This window comes from Sinocyclocheilus rhinocerous, unplaced genomic scaffold (genome assembly GCF_001515625.1).
Source record: "Sinocyclocheilus rhinocerous isolate Xijiao unplaced genomic scaffold, SAMN03320098_v1.1 scaffold1405, whole genome shotgun sequence".
Taxonomy (NCBI): domain Eukaryota; kingdom Metazoa; phylum Chordata; class Actinopteri; order Cypriniformes; family Cyprinidae; genus Sinocyclocheilus; species Sinocyclocheilus rhinocerous.
Genome location: NW_015645543.1, coordinates 202,492 through 224,553, shown reverse-complemented (window position 1 = coordinate 224,553; position 22,062 = coordinate 202,492). Strand labels below are relative to the sequence as shown.

General features: G+C 35.8%; 3 protein-coding genes across 3 annotated transcripts; all 3 read right to left on the bottom strand.

The window, feature by feature from the left end:
• Positions 1 to 8,447: 8,447 nt before the first annotated feature.
• Positions 8,448 to 11,036, bottom strand: LOC107706438 (homeobox protein Nkx-6.1-like). Its single transcript, XM_016510147.1, has 3 exons — positions 9,958 to 11,036; positions 9,659 to 9,831; positions 8,448 to 8,972 (listed from the first exon to the last, which is right to left on the bottom strand). The coding sequence occupies exons 1-3, from the start codon at positions 10,490 to 10,492 to the stop codon at positions 8,727 to 8,729; spliced, it is 954 nt and encodes a 317-aa protein (XP_016365633.1). The 5' UTR covers positions 10,493 to 11,036; the 3' UTR covers positions 8,448 to 8,726.
• A 1,990-nt stretch (positions 11,037 to 13,026) lies between these two features.
• Positions 13,027 to 14,509, bottom strand: LOC107706478 (60S ribosomal protein L17-like). The gene is made up of 4 exons (XM_016510197.1): positions 14,345 to 14,509; positions 13,658 to 13,756; positions 13,316 to 13,507; positions 13,027 to 13,110 (listed from the first exon to the last, which is right to left on the bottom strand). The coding sequence occupies exons 1-4, from the start codon at positions 14,492 to 14,494 to the stop codon at positions 13,063 to 13,065; spliced, it is 489 nt and encodes a 162-aa protein (XP_016365683.1). The 5' UTR covers positions 14,495 to 14,509; the 3' UTR covers positions 13,027 to 13,062.
• A 273-nt stretch (positions 14,510 to 14,782) lies between these two features.
• On the bottom strand, positions 14,783 to 17,066 carry LOC107706477 (60S ribosomal protein L17). Its single transcript, XM_016510196.1, has 7 exons — positions 17,016 to 17,066; positions 16,501 to 16,550; positions 16,385 to 16,425; positions 16,093 to 16,227; positions 15,406 to 15,504; positions 15,064 to 15,255; positions 14,783 to 14,858 (listed from the first exon to the last, which is right to left on the bottom strand). The coding sequence occupies exons 2-7, from the start codon at positions 16,538 to 16,540 to the stop codon at positions 14,811 to 14,813; spliced, it is 555 nt and encodes a 184-aa protein (XP_016365682.1). The 5' UTR covers positions 16,541 to 16,550; positions 17,016 to 17,066; the 3' UTR covers positions 14,783 to 14,810.
• Positions 17,067 to 22,062: the final 4,996 nt, after the last annotated feature.

The window sequence follows — 22,062 nt, the reverse complement described above, 5'->3', positions numbered from 1 at the left end:
TTTATTGTTTATTGATTTGTTTGTTGTTATGGTTGTTATTGTTTTGGTTTATGGAAGTTTACCGATTTTGTCTTCAATTTTTAAATAGTTTTAAATTGTAAATTGGTCCATCCTTCATTATTTAAATTGTGCCTGATGTAGTTTTCGTTATTAACCTTAAACCTTAACCTGTTTTAAATAAAATGATATATTAACATTATTGTTTCAGTCCAATATTTAGTGTCGACCACTAGCTTTAAGTTGCCCAAATCAGTGTTTCTGCAACGATAACACATCGCAGCATCATGACCCAATGTAGTATACATATAATTTTAAACCACTAGCTAAAAAATATGAAAGATATCTTGAGACAAATGATAGAAAGATACGCCCGAGCTCATCAATGAAATTCACGCTGCGAGTTGGTTTAAAATTCCATATTTTAAGAACCGAGCACGCGGGGCAGAAGAATACCACCCCAGAGCTGCGGGATAATATCATTTCCATGTTCACTTTTTCATCATTTTTCATCAGACCCAATATTTAATGCTGTTAGCCAGAACGCACCGGCGGTCACAATGAAAAGCTTGTCAATGGCCGCATGTGTCAGACACACAGCCGCTATTGAGTGAGCTGTCTCTGTAATGGAGTGACGAGTCTGGGGAGAGACACCCCCTGAAACACATTTGGGTAATATGCCAGGGCAGTTCCTGTTTATCATGTGATTCATTCATGGACGGGCGCGGTACATTATGTACATAATTCACTGCTTACATTTGTCAAAACATGGGTTTGTATGAGAGCTAATGATCCGCGTTAAATTAATGACACCATAAAGGAGAAAAATCCACTGTTCACGCAGGCATGACAGGATCCACTGGCCCTGCTAAAGCATTAAACTTATAAGGGGGTAATCAGGCCCTGAAAACACAACATCCAGCCAAACACAACACGGCAAACGGCGTCGGGAATGTACCGTACTCACTGTACTATGCGCGGTTCATAAAACATTTTTCTAGCCGCTAACCTCATCGCGTTTTGTGCAGGTTTCCCCGAGGCTTATAATAATAATAATAATAATAATAATAATAATTTATACTTTATAAACGAACTATAACTGATAGATTGAGACTAAGGAATACATTTTTAAAATGTAATTTTTTTAAACTTATTATTAATCATATATAAAATAGGCAAAGTAAAATTATATAGATACATTTAAATTTTATAAATTTTAAATAAAATACAATATATAATATAATGAATGTAGGCTATATTCTATCTATCTATCTATCTATCTATCTATCTATCTAGCATTCATTACATATTCATATATAATAATATAAACTACATTAAAAATAAATCCATTTAAAAATAATTGTACAAGTTATTAATAATGTTATATATTAAACAAGTATGTACTGATCAATTTGATTTAAAACACACACACACACAAACACACACACACACACATATATATAATGTATATTATATATTCTATCTATCTGTCTATCTATCTATCTATCTATCTATCTGTCTGTCTGTCTATCTATCTATCTATCTATCTATATCTATATCTATCTATCTCTATATACATACACATATACTTTTTCTCTCTATACTCACTTTTGATCAAACGTTTGGAGCTGGATGACACTTGCTTGGCTTCGTCTCTGTGTCCTCCAATAGCAGGAAGTATACACTATCAGCTGATTCCTGCTCTACCCATAATCCTCTCTCTCTCTCTTGTTCAATGTCACCATTGCTGAATGATACGAGACGTGACAGAGCTTCTCCACTACTTTAATTTCATTAAAAGATATAATACATTCAGGGTGCACTTTATCACCTTTTTATTGTCTTTTTAATTCATCGCACTGGTCCTCTTTGTGTCGGCCATAACTTTTCTCCAGGCAAGCGAGGGCTACGCATCTTGCCACACAATACAGCCCTAAATGCATATATAATAAGGCTTTGATTTCAGTGGCATGCTGGGTCTCCTCAGCCAGCCCGGGAGAAATCTATTACTCCACTGCCATTTTCCTAAGTGTTTGTACCCTACCATGACCCTGCTACTTTATCTGTTGGTTTTTATTTTCAGAGTGCATGCTGTCCATATGTTACTCTGATAGTTGCTATAATTCTTGGCCAATAGGGCTCATGTTTTATTGGGAGTGAGTTAAAAAAAAGAAGACAAAAAACAAAAAAGGACGAGGCAAGAATGCATTTTAATAAAAAACCTCTTTAGCAATACACTAATGGGCTGACATTGATGTATTTGCATAGAGATGAATTATACAGGCCTGGCTTGACGTGACTTTTAAAATATGATTGAGGAGGTTATTATTGGTGCACTATGCTACGTGTTAGCAGGTTATTTTAGCATGGCTAGTGCTAATAAAATGCAGGACTCAGGACTTAGCCGATGAGGGCAGTTTATTCATGGCCTGAGCCGTCTATTGAAGGTGCTCATTTTACCATTATTCCCCTCCAGACCCCCACCACCATAAGCATTAAAGAAAATGCCAACAGCTTGCTTCATGGTTTTTGAATAAGATTATATGTATATCACGAACCGGTTTCCACAGAAATATTAACCAGCGTAACTGTTTTAAATAATAAGAAATGTTACAAATCAGCATGTGAAAATGATTTCTGATGGATCATGTGGCACTGAAGGCTATAATGACATCACAGGAATAAAATACATTTTAAAATACATTAAAATAGAAAACAGCTATTTTAAATTGTAATAATATAACTGTTTTGACTTTTTGATCAGCCTTGGTGAGACTCAAAAGCATTAAAATTCTTAATAACCCCAAACGTATGAATGATATTTTATATGTGAGATGTAGAATAATGTTCACAGAAATTAAGTTGCATGAAACAAAACCCGCCCCTTATTGCACAGTGTAGGAGTCCTTCCGTCAGATTAGTTTAAATGTGCTTATCTTAGGTTGTTTACCACCATCTGAGTGTGAATCCAGATTTGTTTGTAAGCCACTGTAACTAGAGCCTTTGACAGATTATGAGAACATCATTAGACAAGATTACAGGAGATTATAAACACTAGAGTGTGTTCATACCACCCAGGATGCCCTCCGAAACCTCAGCTCCTGGAGAACAATACAAATATACCCAAGAGACCACACACCAACCTCAAACCCAAACTTCCACGATCACCTGCACCTCAAGAGCAATGATTAACCAGACAGTTCATTTGCTTTTTTAAGACAGATAATGTGTAAATACAGCTTTAATATAACACGAGAGAAGAATAAACTGTATTATTATGGGCACTGTGTAATCATAAGAGTAGAATTAAAAGGCAAAATAAGAGAAAACCTTTCATGCATTGAAAATATCGCAAGAAGCTCATTGCCCTGTGACAAGCACCCGGGGTATTCATAATAGGGCATCCCAAGGTACTCTTTATCAGGACTCTCCAAATGGTTGGGAAAGAGATAAGGCCTGAGGCGCATGTAAGCCAGTGTTCATTCTCTACGCCTGCAGCCTCTTGTGACACAGTCTTGTATGTAATCTCTTGTAGTACACGCTCAACTGAGAGCACATCAATGGGGTTCTTTATCCAAAACACACAGTTATCAGCAAATTAGTCACATCACTAAATGTCAAAAGACATCTTACCAAGTGCCACAGATGAAGACGTGTGGAGAAAAACGCATGGAAACTGCAGTACAGATGAGATCCAATGTGTCTTTTTATGAGATGTTTGCAGGAGTAAAAAAAAAAAAAAAAACAGAGTTGTGCAACATTCAGAACTGAAAATATAAAGTGACTTGCTTTCAGTTTATGAGCCAGGATTTAAATGTAATTTAAAAGGCCACACTCCACAGGAAGTTGAACTGCAAAAACAGGAGGAGGAATTTACTGCATTGCAATTTAAAGAAATTCTGCACAGGTAATGCATTCTGGGAAATGAAGTTCCACCCTAGTCCACAAAAGTTTATCCATTATATACGATATAAACTGAACACAAATATCTAGGTGCAATTTTATCTATCTTTTTTGTTAAGTTTTTAAGTTTCCTTTTTTGGTTTGTTTAAATTTCAGAACTTTCAATCAAGGCAATATTAGTTAAAATGAAAAAGTTGCAGTTATAGTAATTCAATTCATTTTAATTCAACTTCCTTACATTCAATTCAAACTACAAATCTGCACTCTGTTTGCAGCTCAATAAAATTTGCAGTGATATGAATTTCTTTAAATTTCAATTCATTTAAATTCTAATTCCTTACATTCAAATTCAAGCTACAATTCTGCATCCTGTTTGTAGCTCAATAAAATTTGCAGTGAATTATATGAATTTCTTTGAATTTCAGTTCATTTTAATTCTGCTTCCTTGCATTCAAATTCAAATGACAATTCTGCCTCTTGTTTGCAGCTCAATACCATTTCCTGTTATATGAATTTATTTGAATTGTAATTTAATTTAATTCTATCCTTACATTCAAATAACAGTTCTGCTCCCTGTTTGCAGCTCAATAAGATTTGCAGGTCTGTGAATTTATTTGTATTTCAATGTTTTTTTTTTTCAACATCCTTACATTCAAATTACAATTCAGCATCCTGTTTGCAGCACAATAAAATGTGCACTTCTATGAATTTATTTAAATTTAAATTAATTTTAATTCTACTTCCTTATATTCTAATTACAGTTCTGTATCCTGTTTGCAGCTCAATTTAAATTCAGGAATTCAAAAGGCATTTCTGATTTGTGCACCAAAAACTGGTGATATGCATGTCTTCTCAGATAAAGGCTGTGGAAAGCAACTGCTATTTCTCAACTAATTAACCTCACTTCCAACAAGTGTCTGATGGGAGAGCAGCAGTGGCCCGGGATCAGCTGCGGCCCCAGCACTGTTCCTGGAGCAGTGCAGTCACAGCACTACATCAGCAGGCACTCAGCAGATGCTAAGATATCTCCCCTGAGGAACACACGCCATGTTCACCACACCTGGACCATGCTGATGGATCATAATTCTACCCAGATCAGAAGAACAAGCAAGCCAGCAGAACCAGGTCTTTCCTGCCTATGACTGGTCCACCTGCTATGCCTCCTCATCTTGCTCAAATACACTGTATAAAGGATTTAAGGATGTTATATGCAATTTGTCTATAATAAAATCTACAATGGAGTAAAAATGGAATGGTTTTTGTTTAATTAGGAATTGGGTTAACTGTGTCAGTTTAGGCCCATTCATACTTAATATTAAAATATACAAAACCTTTATTATTTGATTTATTATTTTTAATTTAGTGTTGTAAATAAATATTGTTCAAAATCATTTACTTTCACTAATTTTCAGTCGCCATTCAGCATTGTTATTTCTTTTGTATTAGCTTATTTCATGATGTCCTCATCGGAAATGGCTTTGTACAGTAAGAGAGTTAATGAGCATATTCATGAATGTATTTTAATGTGAAGCAATCAGAGATTAATTATTGCAGATGAGAGTTCATTAAGCTCTCACTCAACAGTAATTTGACACCTTATTGACATCAGGTCATTGGCCTACACATGTAGCCAAATAAAGATAGATTCATTAGAGTTTGACATGCTGAAATCTTCAGTCCTTGAGCCTAAGATAATAATATGTAATGCAATGAAAACAATATTGATGGTTTTGTAAAACTAAACGAACCGTTGAACGGATATAGAAAATAGGAAAATATATATAGTGAAGTTTTCGTATTGAAAAAGTTCTCAAATTTCTGTTTATTAAATTGGAAAGTCAAAGTCCAGCTGGGTAAACGCCATTTGATAGACGCCATCAAGGAATAAAAGAGAAATTGTATTGAAATGGGGATTGAAAATGGAAAATTGAGCATGTGCTCACAAAGACTGTTCTGTTTTATTTTATTTTATTGATACAGCCAGTCAAAAGTTCAATAGTTGTAAATTGGTCAGACGCTGGCACGCTTAAATGTTTTTGCCTTTTCTCTATTAGACAAGCTGGCTTGAAGATAATAGCTGAAACAAGTTTGTTCTCAGGTGTGATAATTTACACGTTACGCGTTTAAATTACAAAATTAGTCAGGGAATGGAAATGATAATGATAATAAAAAACCGTTTACCGTAACAAAAAAAAAATCGAATTCGAAAAACTGTTAAAATGCCATTTTTATCACAGAACAGTGACAGTTTTCATTTTGTGGTGCACTAGCTAAATCATCAGGCATTTATCTTCTTGTGATGCTTTAAATTACGTATCTTTTCTTTGATTAGTAACATTAATTTTCCAGTTATTAATTAAGTCCAAAATATTGTATTTCAAACACGATTTATGAGCACACATCCAAGTGCATGAGGCAGATTAAGTTAGTCACTTTTGTCAATTCGATAAAGTGTAAAACGCTGAACAGCTAAAGGCTGTCCTTGTGTGTGTGGCTATATATATATATATATATATATATGTTTTTTTTTTTTTTAAGATAAATAACAGTTTTAAACTATTTCGTTTATTTGGCAGCTATGGACCCCTAATGTTGTAATCTAAGTTGTGCATCAAAATGTAAATAAATAAATGTGTAAAAAGATTAAGTGCGTGCAAATTATATTTAGAATGTTTCAAAATGAATTAATTTTTTTTAGGTTAACTGGAGGTCTGCCTGCAATGATAAATGTAACCTAATAGGTAATGCTGCATCGCTTCCAAAAAGTGACTCATTTGGGTTGAGTAACCTGTGGAGAAGCACTGGACCTGTTGTCCTTCAAAAATACCAGCTCAAAATATTTTCTGATAGTACAACTGTGCATGGCGCATCATTTCACCTTATAAATTATTTTTTTCTGTTGGTTTGTTGAGAACAAATCGGTTGAGTGATTTCCAATTTCCAAAGAACATGGTGATCTAATCGCGCCAGCTGACATACATATAGAAGCTGTGACGCGATCAGTTGAAGACCGCCAAAAACCGCTTTCTATTTTCAATATCCCGACAGTATATGTGCCAGTATGGCCTTTTTCGTCGACATTTCTCAATGATCAAAATTTTAGCGAAAATTTGGCCAATTTTAATGTAAGTGCGCAGAGTAATGGCGTCTTTATAATAAAACAATTTGGTAAAATATGTGTTCACACAGAGCAATAAGGGAGAGCATGATTATTCATTTAATGAAATGAAAAAATATATAAATGTGTTAGGGCTGTTAAAAACGAATACTATTTTTAGGTTAACTGGAGGTCTGCCTGCAATGATAAATGTAACCTAATAGGTAATGCTGCATCGCTTCCAAAAAGTGACTCATTTGGGTTGAGTAACCTGTGGAGAAGCACTGGACCTGTTGTCCTTCAAAAATACCAGCTCAAAATATTTTCTGATAGTACAACTGTGCATGGCGCATCATTTCACCTTATAAATTATTTTTTTCTGTTGGTTTGTTGAGAACAAATCGGTTGAGTGATTTCCAATTTCCAAAGAACATGGTGATCTAATCGCGCCAATCAGCTGACATATAGAAGCTGTGACGCGATCAGTTGAAGACCGCCAAAAACCGCTTTCTATTTTCAATATCCCGACAGTATATGTGCCAGTATGGCCTTTTTCGTCGACATTTCTCAATGATCAAAATTTTAGCGAAAATTTGGCCAATTTTAATGTAAGTGCGCAGAGTAATGGCGTCTTTATAATAAAACAATTTGGTAAAATATGTGTTCACACAGAGCAATAAGGGAGAGCATGATTATTCATTTAATGAAATGAAAAAATATATAAATGTGTTAGGGCTGTTAAAAACGAATACTAATAATAATAATAATAATTTTAATACAAAATATTTAAATGTCTTTGAATAAGTGTTGCCATTTTGATAACTCTTTAATGAGACAACTTCTTACCGAAGCGAAAGACAGTTTCGAAACTAACTGATCAATCATCAGCAAGCTTATTTATTAATGCTTGAAAACGTTGTTGCAATTTATTCACAAAATATTAATATTCGATTTAATAATAACAAAAAGAAAAATATCCCAAACGTTTAACATTTTATTAAATAAAAGTGCAATACACACGAACCTGCAAGACGCATTTTGCAGGATTCAAACACTGTTACAAACTTAAAATATCATAAATTAATCATGAAAAAAAATTAAAGAAACATCCTAACATCGGGAGACGAACACTATGCATTATATTACAAATATATGGTTAGGTGTTTGTTTATTTACACGTGTTATGGCCAGATCAATTATTTGACTGAGCCTCAATTTAGGCTGTCGCTCGGATGTCTTTTACCATTAGTGGTAAATTCTGAAAATTATTTCCATTGTTGATTACTTTTAAGAATCAAAGGGCTGAGCCAACTTACACCCATAGAAAAAAAAGAAAGAAAAATAACTCAGGGTGATCAGCACATAGGCCTATACAATTTAATGATATGAAAATGCATATCACAAAGCTTAAACCAAAAATTAAACTGAAGCGAAAAGAACTAATTCTGCCATGTTTACTATTCAAAATATTTTACACATAAATATTCACAGTAATATAATTCCTATGCGATACAACTCACGCCGTTAATTTACAAAAAAGTACCGTTGTCTTTACGTTGAAACGTGTCTATTGCAGACACTGATGCACGTTCAGCTTCACCAGTAGTGCATATTCCTCTGATTTGCATCCTTCCTCTCAAACCAGAGCTCAAACTTGGTGAAAAACAGTAGCCTACATAATATTTTGACACTTCTTGAAGAATTTGACAACCCATGTCCCGTTTCCATTTTACGAGCTCTCGTTTTCCGACGTGTGAATGATAAGAGCTGAGTTTGGTTTGTGTTTTTTCAGTAACTGCGTTATTTTTTCATCGTCCGAGTTTGGATCTAAAGGTTTGTTGTAGTCGTCGTCGTCGTCTTCATTTTCCGAAGCCCCTTTCAGCCTTTCGGTCTCTGAATCTTGTTTTTTCTTCGCCGTGGCCATTTCAGCCGCGTGCCGTTTTCTCCATTTTGTTCTTCGGTTTTGAAACCACACCTTTACAATAAACATGAAATAAAACGTATTTGAATCCACACAGAAATAGTGATTTATCTCCATCGAAAAGTAGGCATACCAAATGGGAATTATAATAAAAATTCCGCTCAGAAACATTTAACAATGTCAAGCAAATTAAACAGATTTTTCCTGTCTAATAATAATTTGAAAGAACTGATATAAAACATAACTCGAAGAGATAGCTCTTCAAATATCTGTAATATAAGCACCTTCAGTCTGTGAGAATAAATAAAATGCGTTTAAAATATTTTAACAAATAAAAATAGAACAAGTTTCAGTGGCTTTTAAACGGCAATTCAATTTTCTTGCAATAATTACAATAAACAATTGCAGTGGTGCATAGGCTACTGCAATTTTTAAACTTTAATGCGTAAATACATTTGATATGAATGAAAATAATACATTTTGGTAGCCTATTGTACTCCACTAGGTCGTTGCATTAAATGTAAATAATTTGCTGTAGAGAAATAAATAGATGTAGGTTAGCTATAGCCTATATATAAATTGTTGTAAGCTAAATTAAAGAGATATAGGAAGGTCTGAATAAACACATTTTGCTACATCTAGGCTAATTCTCTTTTTACGTTCCATGGATTAATGATAACAAACAATCGAGTCAGTCAAGGTTTTTCCTTGTCATACATAAACTATTAGGACTGTCTTACCTTGACTTGGCTCTCTGTCATTCCTAAAGAGTAGGCCAACCGCGCTCTTTCAGGTCCAGCTAAATATTTCGTTTGCTCAAATGTTTTTTCCAGGGCAAAAATTTGCTGCCCGGAAAACGTTGGTCGCGTGTGTTTCCTTTTCCCATCTTTGTCCAGGAGCACTGAGTTTTGATCTGTCAGGGGCGAGATAGAAAATTCACCTAATGTTATTATTACATCCTATTATGTTAGTTAAATTTGTGCTTATTGTAATATTTCGGATCGCTAACAGCCTTCAAGAAAGTTAATCGTGCACTTACGTGGGGAACATGCAAATCTGGCGTCTCTCCAGTGTGGGCTTTGCATAACTCCAGGCCAGAATATGGGGGTTCTGCCTGGAAGGTCTGTCAGAGGTTTCGGATAACGAGCCACCGCCACGGCCGCGGCGCTGGGGCTGAAATACAGCCCTGGATGCGGCGGAGGACTCAGGCTGCTGAAGCGGGGCAGTCCAGTCAAGATTCCAGCGGGAGAAGATGCCGCCGCTCCGGTGACCAACACGGGTCGACCGAGGATGTCGTTTATTCCGTGAGGTGTGGCGATTGGGCACTGCTGATGTGATCCGAGAATCGAAAGTCCGGTGGATGTTTTGATCCCCGGGGACGAGACCGGGATACCGCCTGGATTCGGAGAGGTAGCTGTCGGTGAAGTGGAGCATGCTGGTCCAGTGGAAGATAACGGGTAGGCTGGGTAAAGTGGTGTCTTCATTTCGGTCATGCTGTGTAAAGCAGCCAAAGGTGGGGTATTGAGTAGGAAAGCGCTCTGGCGAGACCCGTCCATTTGCCCCACCGCTAACATTACCAAGAAACTACAACTTTAACTAAATACTGCGCAAGAAGCAAGACGGTGGAGACCCGCGCCAAACGTAAAAACAAACGTAAAATAGTGAATGAGAGAGAGAAAGCGGAAAAAAAACAAAAACAAAAAATACTCAAGCCTTCAGAAAAAAAGAATATTTTCTCTAAAAAATCCCAATCAGTTGCACCGAAGCTTCATAGCCATGTCCTCTGGCAAAATCCATTCCCTTCTTTCAGTTCTTGCAAATATTGCATGATACAACAGAGTTGCGTCCTTCAATTGAGTGTTTTTGAAATCTATAAATAAAAAGAGAGTCTTTCTGGGTAGTTCACATGAAGATCTGGACGATAATAAAACATTTTCATCAACCTGCTGTCTTTTGCTGCAAAAAGTCAAAACTTTGAGAGCGTGCCTGGGAAAGTAGAGGGGCTCGGTGGGATGTGATTGGCTAAGGCCGGCAGTGACGTGGCCCGTGTCAGCTGAGTGTCTGAACTGAATTTAGGAGTCTGTCCTCATTGGTTCTCATTTGCACATTAAAAGAGCTGCCATCCGACCCGCTATTAAATACAAAAAGGGGACAAAATCAATCTAGTCAATCTGTGATCTATTTCTTAAATAAAGGGACGTCTGCATGCGTGCCGGTCATGTGAGGCAGTGGGATATCTCATGAGCTTAAAAGTCTCTGTGGACAGGGCTTAAACACTCCACAGATAAATCGCAATACAATCACAGAATGATGAAGCTTGAATAAACACTATCATTTTACTTCAACGTTGAGCTGTAAGGTAAATGTGTTCCTACCTCCTCATAAAAAAAACTTTTCTGCCACTTTTCTCAAATGTATTGGTTTTTGTATTATTTGGTTTCATCTGAAGAAACTAAATGCCAGTTGAATACATGTGAAACATTAGAAACTCACAGCTGCAGTCTTAAAGCTTCTGTGTTTCTACCTCTGTATATATGCCAGCCACAGAAGGCTATTGCCTATCTACAGTGTATCAAGAAATGTGGACTACCTCATTTACAAAACACAATCATCACTTTAGTTCATAAAAAAAAAAAGAGGCTGATTTGGAGTTTCTTTTTTAAATAATATTTTGCAACACAATCAAATGTGAACTTTTTTTTGTCATAGCGTATTCTTTTTTTCTATAATAAAACAATAATGCCAAAAGTCAAATGCAAAGTGCAACGTGTTGCAGCACCTAGTGGTCAAAAAGTGAAATAGCATATAATAGGATGTGGCACCTATGCCTCCTGTTGCATTAAACATTCCTTAATTCATGTTAACAGTTATATATATATATATATATATATAGCCTATACACACACACACACACACACACGTTTTATCCATACAAATGTGATTAATAGTTACAAACACTATTAGTTACAAACATTTCGACTATATATTATTATTAGATTACTAAATTCCATTAGGAGTATAAATAAACCCAGAAACAGCAAAAAATATGCAAGATGAGCAGATTCACAGTGCTATATTGCCCTCTACTGGTGAATCTAGCACTTTATCCTGTGATCAGAATCTTCTTTTAGTCGACTTATGGGATCGAGCTTTCTCAGTGGTTGGGCCGCTGTTATGGAATAACCTCCCTTTAGAGATTAGACTTGCCCCTTCTCTGTCCACTTTTAAATCTCTCCTAAAACATGTTTTCTTTGGCTTATAATTTTCTATTATGGTCTTTGCTTAGTCTTCTAAGGGTTTATACTTTGTTTCTCGTGTTATTAACATATTTTATTATTGGGGCAAGACCGTTTTAATTGTTTAGTTGTGCTGATTTTTTAATGTTCTTTTACTATTTTTGAATTTCTGTACAGCACTTTGGTCAGCTGTGTGGCTGTTTTAAATGTGCTATATAAATAAATTGTAACTTTATCCTCTGGAACTAAAATGCTTGGAGGTGCAAATAAGACCAAATCAGTTTATGAGCCAAAGTTTAATCACCCAAGCTCCTACAAAATTGTGTATGCATAAACATTTCCTATCTCTACATAAACTGTGTATATATATATATATATAGAGAGAGAGAGAGAGAGGGAGAGAGAAATAAAGTAATAGTGAATCTTTATTTTATCGTACATATATAATGTATATGTGGTTGACTTTGCTGTTGGCATATTTTGTGTCAGCATATTTAATTAGACAAGAAAGGATGTAAGTGAAGTAAAAGCTACTTAATTCATAAATTAGACTCCCTTTAGGACCCTTTCATCTAAACGCAAGATTTTAACATCATAAACTCTGATCTTTAACCACCAAACCAAACACAAGATTTATCAGAGCCCGCTCAAAAGACCTCAATGATAGAGGTTCATCATAAACGCTGTAAAGAGTCTGTTTTTAACCAAATAAAGCAAAAGGTTTTAAGTACTGCACTGCTCTTTACACCAAACAGTAAATAGATCAGATTATTCCAATTGTTCCACTTTTAAATGACAGTAATCAAATCACAAGCTTGTCATCATTAAGCCATTATGCCCAAATCAATAAATAAAATCACAAAAAAAGGAAGTCATTTTCTAGTACGAATGTTGGACTTTATTTACATTTACTCCCGAGACATGAGTTTCTGCTTCTTCAGTTTCTTCTGAGAAACCTGTGAAAAAAAAAAAATTGGTTAAGGGGTGTTCACCAACAGCAGTTACTAAGATATCCAGTGCTCCACACATTTAAAGCACAGCGGCTGCTCAGAATATGATTCCTTTCATCATAAATCCAAAGGTGTCCTAAGTGGTCATCACTACAGCCAAGTGTACAGTTTGTATTTTTTTTGTAATTCAGAAAAACATTAATGAACATACCTTTTTCTTCTGAGAAACCTCCTCCTCTGGTTTGGGAACGATCTGCTCCTTCTCAGTGAGGATCATTTCGATGTGGCATGGGGAGCTCATGTAGGGGTTGATGCGTCCGTGCGCACGGTAGGTACGCCTGCGCATCTTTGGGGCCTTGTTCACCTGGATGTGCTCAATCACCAGAGAGTCCACATCCAAACCCTACAAGATCACAAAGTGGGTTGATATAAAGCCCATATGGCAGTGAAAGCTGCATTCATGCAAGCTAGATTTGAAATCATACACTGAAGCAAAGATACAGTCCAATTCTAAAGAGACTTATTCACAGTGTAATGGTTCATACGGTCTTACCTTGAGCTCAGCATTGCTTTCTGCGTTCTTCAGCATGTGGAGCAGGAACTCAGCACTTTTCTTAGGCCAACGTCCCTGAGTCCAGTCATGCTGCTTGGCCTAAAAATGGAAAACATCACAAGAAAGCTTAAGTTATCTTAATTTGAGCTTTACTATCATTCTAATTTGGGGTCAATACATTAAGAAATTAAGTTATTTTCAACACTTAATTATCAAAAGTGTCAGTAACTGCTCAACAGAAAAGGAAAACTAAAGAAAATATTGTTCTAAAATGATCTATTCATCAAAAAGAGAGAAAAAAAAATCATGGATTTGCAAATAACACTGATAAATGTTGAAGCACCAATCAGCATATTAGAATGATTTCTGAAGGATCATGTGACACTGAAGACTAAAGTAATGATGCTGAAAATTCAGCTGTCACAGGAATAAGCTACATTAAAATATATTCAAATTAAACAGTTATTTTAAATTGTAGCAATTGCAATATTGCTGTAACACTGTATTTCCGATCAAATAAACTCTTGGTAAGCATGAGACTTTTAACCAAACCCAAACTTTTGAACTTGTAGTTCAAAGTGTACATGTTGCTCAGACTAATAGGGGTTTTCATGGTCAATTCCAAAGGTGTCCTAAGATGGACGGAATGGTTTTAAAAGGCCGCTTTAAAACAGGACAAAACCTCACCTGAGCACAGCGGCCAACACCACCATTGTAACGTCGGAAGGGAACACACTGGTGCTTCACCATAACATCCTTCAGGTACTTGTTAGCCTTGCGGATGTGCATGCCTTTGATGGCCTGGGCGGTCTCACGGGTGTTCTGAGGACCAAACATAAAGACAACAGGTAACTAAGTAAACCAGCCTACATCACTTTACAAACTAGAAACGTGGCTACTCAGAAAATACTGGAGCGTGAACGTCAGCGTCTTGTCAAGCACTCATTGTAGCATTAAAGCAAAAGGTTTTAAGTACTGCACTGCTCTTTACACCAAACAGTAAATAGATCAGATTATTCCAATTGTTCCACTTTTAAATGACAGTAATCAAATCACAAGCTTGTCATCATTAAGCCATTATGCCCAAATCAATAAATAAAATCACAAAAAAAGGAAGTCATTTTCTAGTACGAATGTTGGACTTTATTTACATTTACTCCCGAGACATGAGTTTCTGCTTCTTCAGTTTCTTCTGAGAAACCTGTGAAAAAAAAAAAATTGGTTAAGGGGTGTTCACCAACAGCAGTTACTAAGATATCCAGTGCTCCACACATTTAAAGCACAGCGGCTGCTCAGAATATGATTCCTTTCATCATAAATCCAAAGGTGTCCTAAGTGGTCATCACTACAGCCAAGTGTACAGTTTGTATTTTTTTTGTAATTCAGAAAAACATTAATGAACATACCTTTTTCTTCTGAGAAACCTCCTCCTCTGGTTTGGGAACGATCTGCTCCTTCTCAGTGAGGATCATTTCGATGTGGCATGGGGAGCTCATGTAGGGGTTGATGCGTCCGTGCGCACGGTAGGTACGCCTGCGCATCTTTGGGGCCTTGTTCACCTGGATGTGCTCAATCACCAGAGAGTCCACATCCAAACCCTACAAGATCACAAAGTGGGTTGATATAAAGCCCATATGGCAGTGAAAGCTGCATTCATGCAAGCTAGATTTGAAATCATACACTGAAGCAAAGATACAGTCCAATTCTAAAGAGACTTATTCACAGTGTAATGGTTCATACGGTCTTACCTTGAGCTCAGCATTGCTTTCTGCGTTCTTCAGCATGTGGAGCAGGAACTCAGCACTTTTCTTAGGCCAACGTCCCTGAGTCCAGTCATGCTGCTTGGCCTAAAAATGGAAAACATCACAAGAAAGCTTAAGTTATCTTAATTTGAGCTTTACTATCATTCTAATTTGGGGTCAATACATTAAGAAATTAAGTTATTTTCAACACTTAATTATCAAAAGTGTCAGTAACTGCTCAACAGAAAAGGAAAACTAAAGAAAATATTGTTCTAAAATGATCTATTCATCAAAAAGAGAGAAAAAAAAATCATGGATTTGCAAATAACACTGATAAATGTTGAAGCACCAATCAGCATATTAGAATGATTTCTGAAGGATCATGTGACACTGAAGACTAAAGTAATGATGCTGAAAATTCAGCTGTCACAGGAATAAGCTACATTAAAATATATTCAAATTAAACAGTTATTTTAAATTGTAGCAATTGCAATATTGCTGTAACACTGTATTTCCGATCAAATAAACTCTTGGTAAGCATGAGACTTTTAACCAAACCCAAACTTTTGAACTTGTAGTTCAAAGTGTACATGTTGCTCAGACTAATAGGGGTTTTCATGGTCAATTCCAAAGGTGTCCTAAGATGGACGGAATGGTTTTAAAAGGCCGCTTTAAAACAGGACAAAACCTCACCTGAGCACAGCGGCCAACACCACCATTGTAACGTCGGAAGGGAACACACTGGTGCTTCACCATAACATCCTTCAGGTACTTGTTAGCCTTGCGGATGTGCATGCCTTTGATGGCCTGGGCGGTCTCACGGGTGTTCTGAGAACCAAACATAAAGACAACAGGTAACTAAGTAAACCAGCCTACATCACTTTACAAACTAGAAACGTGGCTACTCAGAAAATAGAAAATACTGGAGCGTGAACGTCAGCGTCTTGTCAAGCACTCATTGTAGCATGAACGGCTTCATTCGTACCTTGAAGTGAACACGAAGGTTGGAGCCCCTCGACTTGCATGCTGCAGAACACAAAACAATTACTACACGGGTTCAACACCGAGCAGCCATACAGTTAAAAGTAGCTGTCAACTCACATTTAGTCGGGTTCTCTGGGTCGAGTGAGTAGCGGACCATTTTCAGAGATCTAAAGAGAATGAATGACATTAGATGCTTAGAAACTGCGCAGGAGACACCAACCCAAACTAACAAAAAAAAAAACTGTTCAGAAAAATAAAATATTCGGACACTACCGCAAATACTACGCGTACCGCATAAAACATACATTGTAGCCAAACCTGTCAGTTTCTAATGTCTTCAGAATCCGGAGTTGTGTTTTTCATTAGTAAACTCACGCACATGTCGCTACATTCATCTAAAGACGAGTCACTGTGCATTGCCGACACTAGAAAATGGCAGAGCACAGTCGACCATCTATCTAGTAAAATAACATTAGGAATTTTATTTTTACGACTCATATTCTCTAAAAAAAATTTAATATATTCAAAGTAAACATGTCGATGTACTATTTGGACATAGAAACTTGTGATGATGGTGATACAAAATGGATTATTTTGAACACCGCTTCAGTGGGATTCTTAATGGCACTTACGTTCGCAGGCCGCGGAAGGGAAGAGGAAGTGAAAGGCATTCTGGGAGATCAAATCCGTTCTTCTTCCTCTTCTTCTTCTTCTTCTTAGTTTTATGGCGAGTTGCAATCTTTGCGCATATCGCCACCTACTGTGCTATTGTGCAATCAGGATTTTCTTTTATCATATTAGTTATTCTGTCTCAACTCTGAAGCCATCAAGAGTCCAGGTATCGGTTGGCGCTGCGTGTTCAGCTCCTCCGTCCTCCACACTGAACCCCTTAGACTCCAAACCGAAACAGAACATCTTTTATATTATATTCTTTTATCTAGTCCTGTGCTATATAAAAAATTAAATAAAATCCTATATCCTGTTCTATCACTATTAAATTCATATCCCAATAAATATCCCACATCCTTATTCTTCTTACCTTTATCTTTTAGATATGCTATTAGTTCCTTCCTATCCTCACTATACTTTTTTCAACCGGTTTATTGAATCGAACTGTCCGAAAGAACCGGTTCGCGGAAAAGAACCGAACTTCCCATCACTACATCAAATCCGTTCTCGCTTCTTCGTTGAACGTCGTAAGACCATTTTTGTGGGATGTTCATCTTTATGCCCCTGGAGGTTAGCCCAGTAATTGACCATTAATTGTTTCCTTCTAATTTCTAGTGGCATCTCTCCTACTAAGACTTGTAAAGCTGGAATGGGTGTAGTCTTTACTGCTCCACAACACTGTCTCATCGCTTGAGCTTGAATTTTACAAAGTTTTTCCAACAGGTTTTTTGAGGCATATATATATATGTGTGTGTGTGTGTGTGTGTGTGTGTAGCTGACTATAAGAACCTATGAAATATAACTGATTATTTAAATGATTATTTAAATTAAACTATTATTTACTCAACAATGCATAATCTTTCATAGTAAAATATTGTTTTCAGCGCTAGAGGGCAGCACAGGACCAAATTATGAATAGTGGCACCCGAATGGACTGTAATATCTCAGTTTATCTTTTTTTTTTTTTAACATGACACTTTGATTTTCTGATACTCCGAATTTTGATTGTGTTATGGTGGCTTTTACTTTTATGTTGTATAGTATGTGCTTGTGTCTGGAATTGCTGGTGTGGTTAAAAACAAATTTCAACCATGGTTGATTGACAATAAAGTTGTTGGTATTGTATTGTGTTTTATTGTATTGTATAAAAATGAAAACAGTGACCATTTCAAGGAAATATAACATGTCAGTAATTAGTTATAATAGTTAACATTTTAGTACATCTAAGAGCATTAGAGCATCATAACTGATATGTATTGTATTGATAATGAATTCAGCAATCGAGAAACAAAACACTTCTATGTAAGATACAGGCCTACAGCTGCTGTCTGTAACTGTACAAACAAGGACAGAAATGTGTTAAGATTTATATCATGATGAAACTGCCGATTGTCATAACTAAGTTATAGCTTGGACAATGAGACTATGCAGCAGCAACCCCATGGCATCAGTCAAAGCATTCATTTGGCACAAAACACTGGGCAAGAACTCAGAAAACCTTTATGAGACTTGTAGCCAGAGTCAAAAACTCAATATTGCAACCACATTTCCTGTCAAGAGGAATAATGCCAGCTCACTTTTTCCCTCAGTGTGTAAAAAGCTGCTGAAAAGAATACTGCTGCTGCATCAGTCAGACATCCATCTTTACTTCCTTTGTTTCTCCTTAATGCAGTGCTTTTGTTCTTGGAGTGAGAGACGGTGGATGAGAACTGGCACAGGTACACGTCGTAGAATTTCATGCTGTTCCCATTAAGATGCTTGTGTTTTTTGCTGACTCTTACTTGCACAGAGGTAACATGTCCAGAGGGTTTTGGAGCCTCCCACTCCGCAGTATCGAACCGATTCTCTTGTATCCTGCTCGGAAATCTGCTGAAGCTCACATGCAGGTTAAATTACGACGCCCCTTGAGAACAACTTCAGGATGATGTTAGTGCTGCGACTGGTCGACGTGTGCCCAGCATTACATTATAGCAGATTTGTTAGCCTTGCACAGCCTTGTTCAGTGCGACAACAATATATTGATCCAATAAACCTGTAGACCTCTGTTATTAAGCCTATCATATGCTGAGCTCATCGAATATCTGATTTTTCTCTACTAGAAATATAGTATTTTGCTATTGGACATCTGAATATTGTTGACACTGCATTAGTTTCTGCTCGGTCATATCCTCATGGTACCTTGTCCTACTCGCTCAAGCATTTTTCTGACATGCTCTTGTTTTTAAATAGGAAATCTCAGTATATTTGCAGAGAAACCTTTATCTAATACATTTGTCTTTGTCAGGTGTTTCAAAGAATTGCACAATCTATTATAATCACTTCTCCAGAAATATCTTGAGCGATTTTCCATTCCATTGATGGCTCTTTATTGTGCTGATTGAATTTAGGCCCAATCTGAAAGAGGTCCTTAGTTACTCTCCAGTTCAGGGCATCCCAGGTTGGACTGATCATATGGCGTTTTCTAGAACTCCTTGTCAACCTGTCAAACTGCGATATGAAAAAAAGTCAGATGTCAAGTTAATAAAGTCAGTAAATTCACAAAATAAATGGAATCAAATAAGTCCGACTGAGTTTAGCAATTTACCTGCAATCGCCCAGCAGGATTTGGTTACTGTATAGTGAAATATGTTCTCTTATTTCCACAATACAGTCACATATTTGGATTTGTGTGTAAAAAAGAGAATGCTGCTATTGTTAACTAAAAGTATTATCTATATAGAGCAATATATAAAATAACTAAATAAGTAAAATTACTAAAACCAAGTTAAAAAAATAAATAGAAATGTTAAAAAGTAAATTAATAATACTAATAATAATAATACAAAATTGCCTAAACTAAAATTAAAATGAAAACTGAAAATATAAAAATAAAAATGAATTCAAATTATGAATAAATACTATAATAGTGTATCATTGATACTAAAACAATTGATTCTATGTGTGAAAAATGTAAATGTTTTGTAATATAATATATAATATAATATAATACATATATATTAATTTAGATTAGATTATATCTTATCTAGATTAGATTTGATCTTTTTATATTATATTAATAAATCATATATTATAAATAAAAAAAAAATCTCTTTTAAAGTTTCATAAGTTTATGCTTCAATAAATCAAAGAAATCAAGGCATTCTTCTTGAACCATACAGGATAGAATTATTGAAACGATATTTTCTATGCAGCAAAAGGCAGTTTAGCCTTGTTTAATGTTTTATGCAAGTTAGTAAGGATTAGATCAGGCAAAACTGTTGCAATGCGATGGGCCAGCTTACAGAGGACCTCCCAAGAGTTTTTCTTTTTTTATGTATATATCCGATACTAGCTTGGAAGAACCAAGGTCTTGATGCTGTTTCTCCTGTGAGAGTGCAGTGGGTTAGAGAGCTCTGATTAATGAGAGGCCTGAGGGAGGACAGTCATGCAAGCAAGAGAGAGAGAGAGTGAGCATGAGTTATGAATAAATGTACAAGACTCTGCGAGCCTGAGTGACTGTCGGTGGAATGAATTGTGATGAACTGCCAGACTGTCGGTGTGATCCTTGGGTGTGTTGCAGCAGCAGCGTGAGTCGTGAGGTGTGCTCTTCCTCACGGCATCTCTCCTCCTCTCCCTCCTCCTCACTGCAGATAACTAGAGAGTGATCAAGAGGAGGGGTGAGACTTTTGGAAAGGGAGAGACTGCAGTACTGCAGAAGCTGGGCGTTGGCTGTGAATTTGAGGAGAGGGAGTAATGCTAGATGGTGAACAAATGAGGCCCAGTGGAACGACTGAATGTAAAAGAGGAGATAAAACGGGAAGGATGAAATGCTAGAGGGAGTGAGTGAGAGAGAGAGCGAGAGAGAGAGAGAGAGAGAGAAGAGGCTGTATTAACACTTCAGAACTGCTGTGAAAAGACTGCAACTGACATCTGTAAGTCAACAGTTAATGAGCATTTAATTGCTTATTGATGATTTGTCAGTGACCTCTTTCACCTTTGTGGTATCAATTAACAATTTACATACAGTGCAATACGGGACAGATGCAAGTAATAAATGAAATAAAAGTAAAATATATTAAAAAGTAAAGCAATAGCAAAATGATTGCATTTACGAATAATTCGAATTAGCATGGCATGGAGAAAAAAATACATGACAAATATTATTGCAAGAAGTGAATGAATGTAGTTTATAATTAATCAGAAAAAAGTGTATAATAGGGAACTGTCCCGGAAAACAATATGATTGTTACAGAAAGAAACATATTTATTATTGCAAATTGCATAAACAAAAATTAACATAGCATTGAAGAATCAATTACAAAATTATACGAAAAAGCTTGTATAACGCTTTTATGAAACATTCATTACAATGAGGAACTGTCTCAGATGAACACTATGATGACAGAAAATATTTTTTTTATTTATTGAAAATTATTGATTGATTGATTATTTATTGAACATTGCATGAATAAACAACAACTAGCATGGCACTGGATGATAATATATTAACAAATAATATAAATATATTTAAATAAATAAACAGTTTATACTCAACCAGAATTAAAAGTTAGATCTAAGGCTAAATTATTATTATTATTATTATGAGATATTTTACCTAGAAATAAAGACTGATTTTTGTTTTGTTTTGTTTTGCAGAACATATAAACACACACATGATCAGGGAATTCATAGTCGTATCTCTAACAAGAAACATTTACAATAACAAAAACCATAGACATATGGATTTACATACACTGTATGCAAAAACACAATATTAAGGTTAAATTATATATTTAAGATTTCATAAAGCATTGAAAATTTACTTTTTGCTGTTTATAGGTCTGAGGGATGAAATTAGAGAGTTACATTTAACAAGAAAAAGTGAAAGACACAAAAAAGACAAACTGTGAATTAATAATTTTGCATACAAGATAAAAAATTAACAATATGCTAAAGAGATTAAAGTTTCTTTCATAATAATAAAAAATAAGAAAGATGATAATGTCTTTACTACTCAACATGAAGACATTG

Coding starts and splice junctions, on each gene's coding strand:
- LOC107706438 (XM_016510147.1), bottom strand. CDS start 10,492: ATGTTAGCGGTGGGGCAAATGGACGGGTCTCGCCAGAGCGCTTTCCTA. Junction 9,832..9,957: donor CAGATTTGCATGTTCCCCAC/GTAAGTGCACGA, acceptor CGCCCCTGACAG/ATCAAAACTCAGTGCTCCTG. Junction 8,973..9,658: donor TGACAGAGAGCCAAGTCAAG/GTAAGACAGTCC, acceptor TTTATTGTAAAG/GTGTGGTTTCAAAACCGAAG.
- LOC107706478 (XM_016510197.1), bottom strand. CDS start 14,494: ATGTTTGGTCCTCAGAACACCCGTGAGACCGCCCAGGCCATCAAAGGC. Junction 13,757..14,344: donor GTGTTGGCCGCTGTGCTCAG/GTGAGGTTTTGT, acceptor TTCCATTTTTAG/GCCAAGCAGCATGACTGGAC. Junction 13,111..13,315: donor AGGTTTCTCAGAAGAAAAAG/GTATGTTCATTA, acceptor TTTTTTTCACAG/GTTTCTCAGAAGAAACTGAA.
- LOC107706477 (XM_016510196.1), bottom strand. CDS start 16,540: ATGGTCCGCTACTCACTCGACCCAGAGAACCCGACTAAAT. Junction 15,505..16,092: donor GTGTTGGCCGCTGTGCTCAG/GTGAGGTTTTGT, acceptor TTCCATTTTTAG/GCCAAGCAGCATGACTGGAC. Junction 15,256..15,405: donor AAAGCAATGCTGAGCTCAAG/GTAAGACCGTAT, acceptor GTGATCTTGTAG/GGTTTGGATGTGGACTCTCT.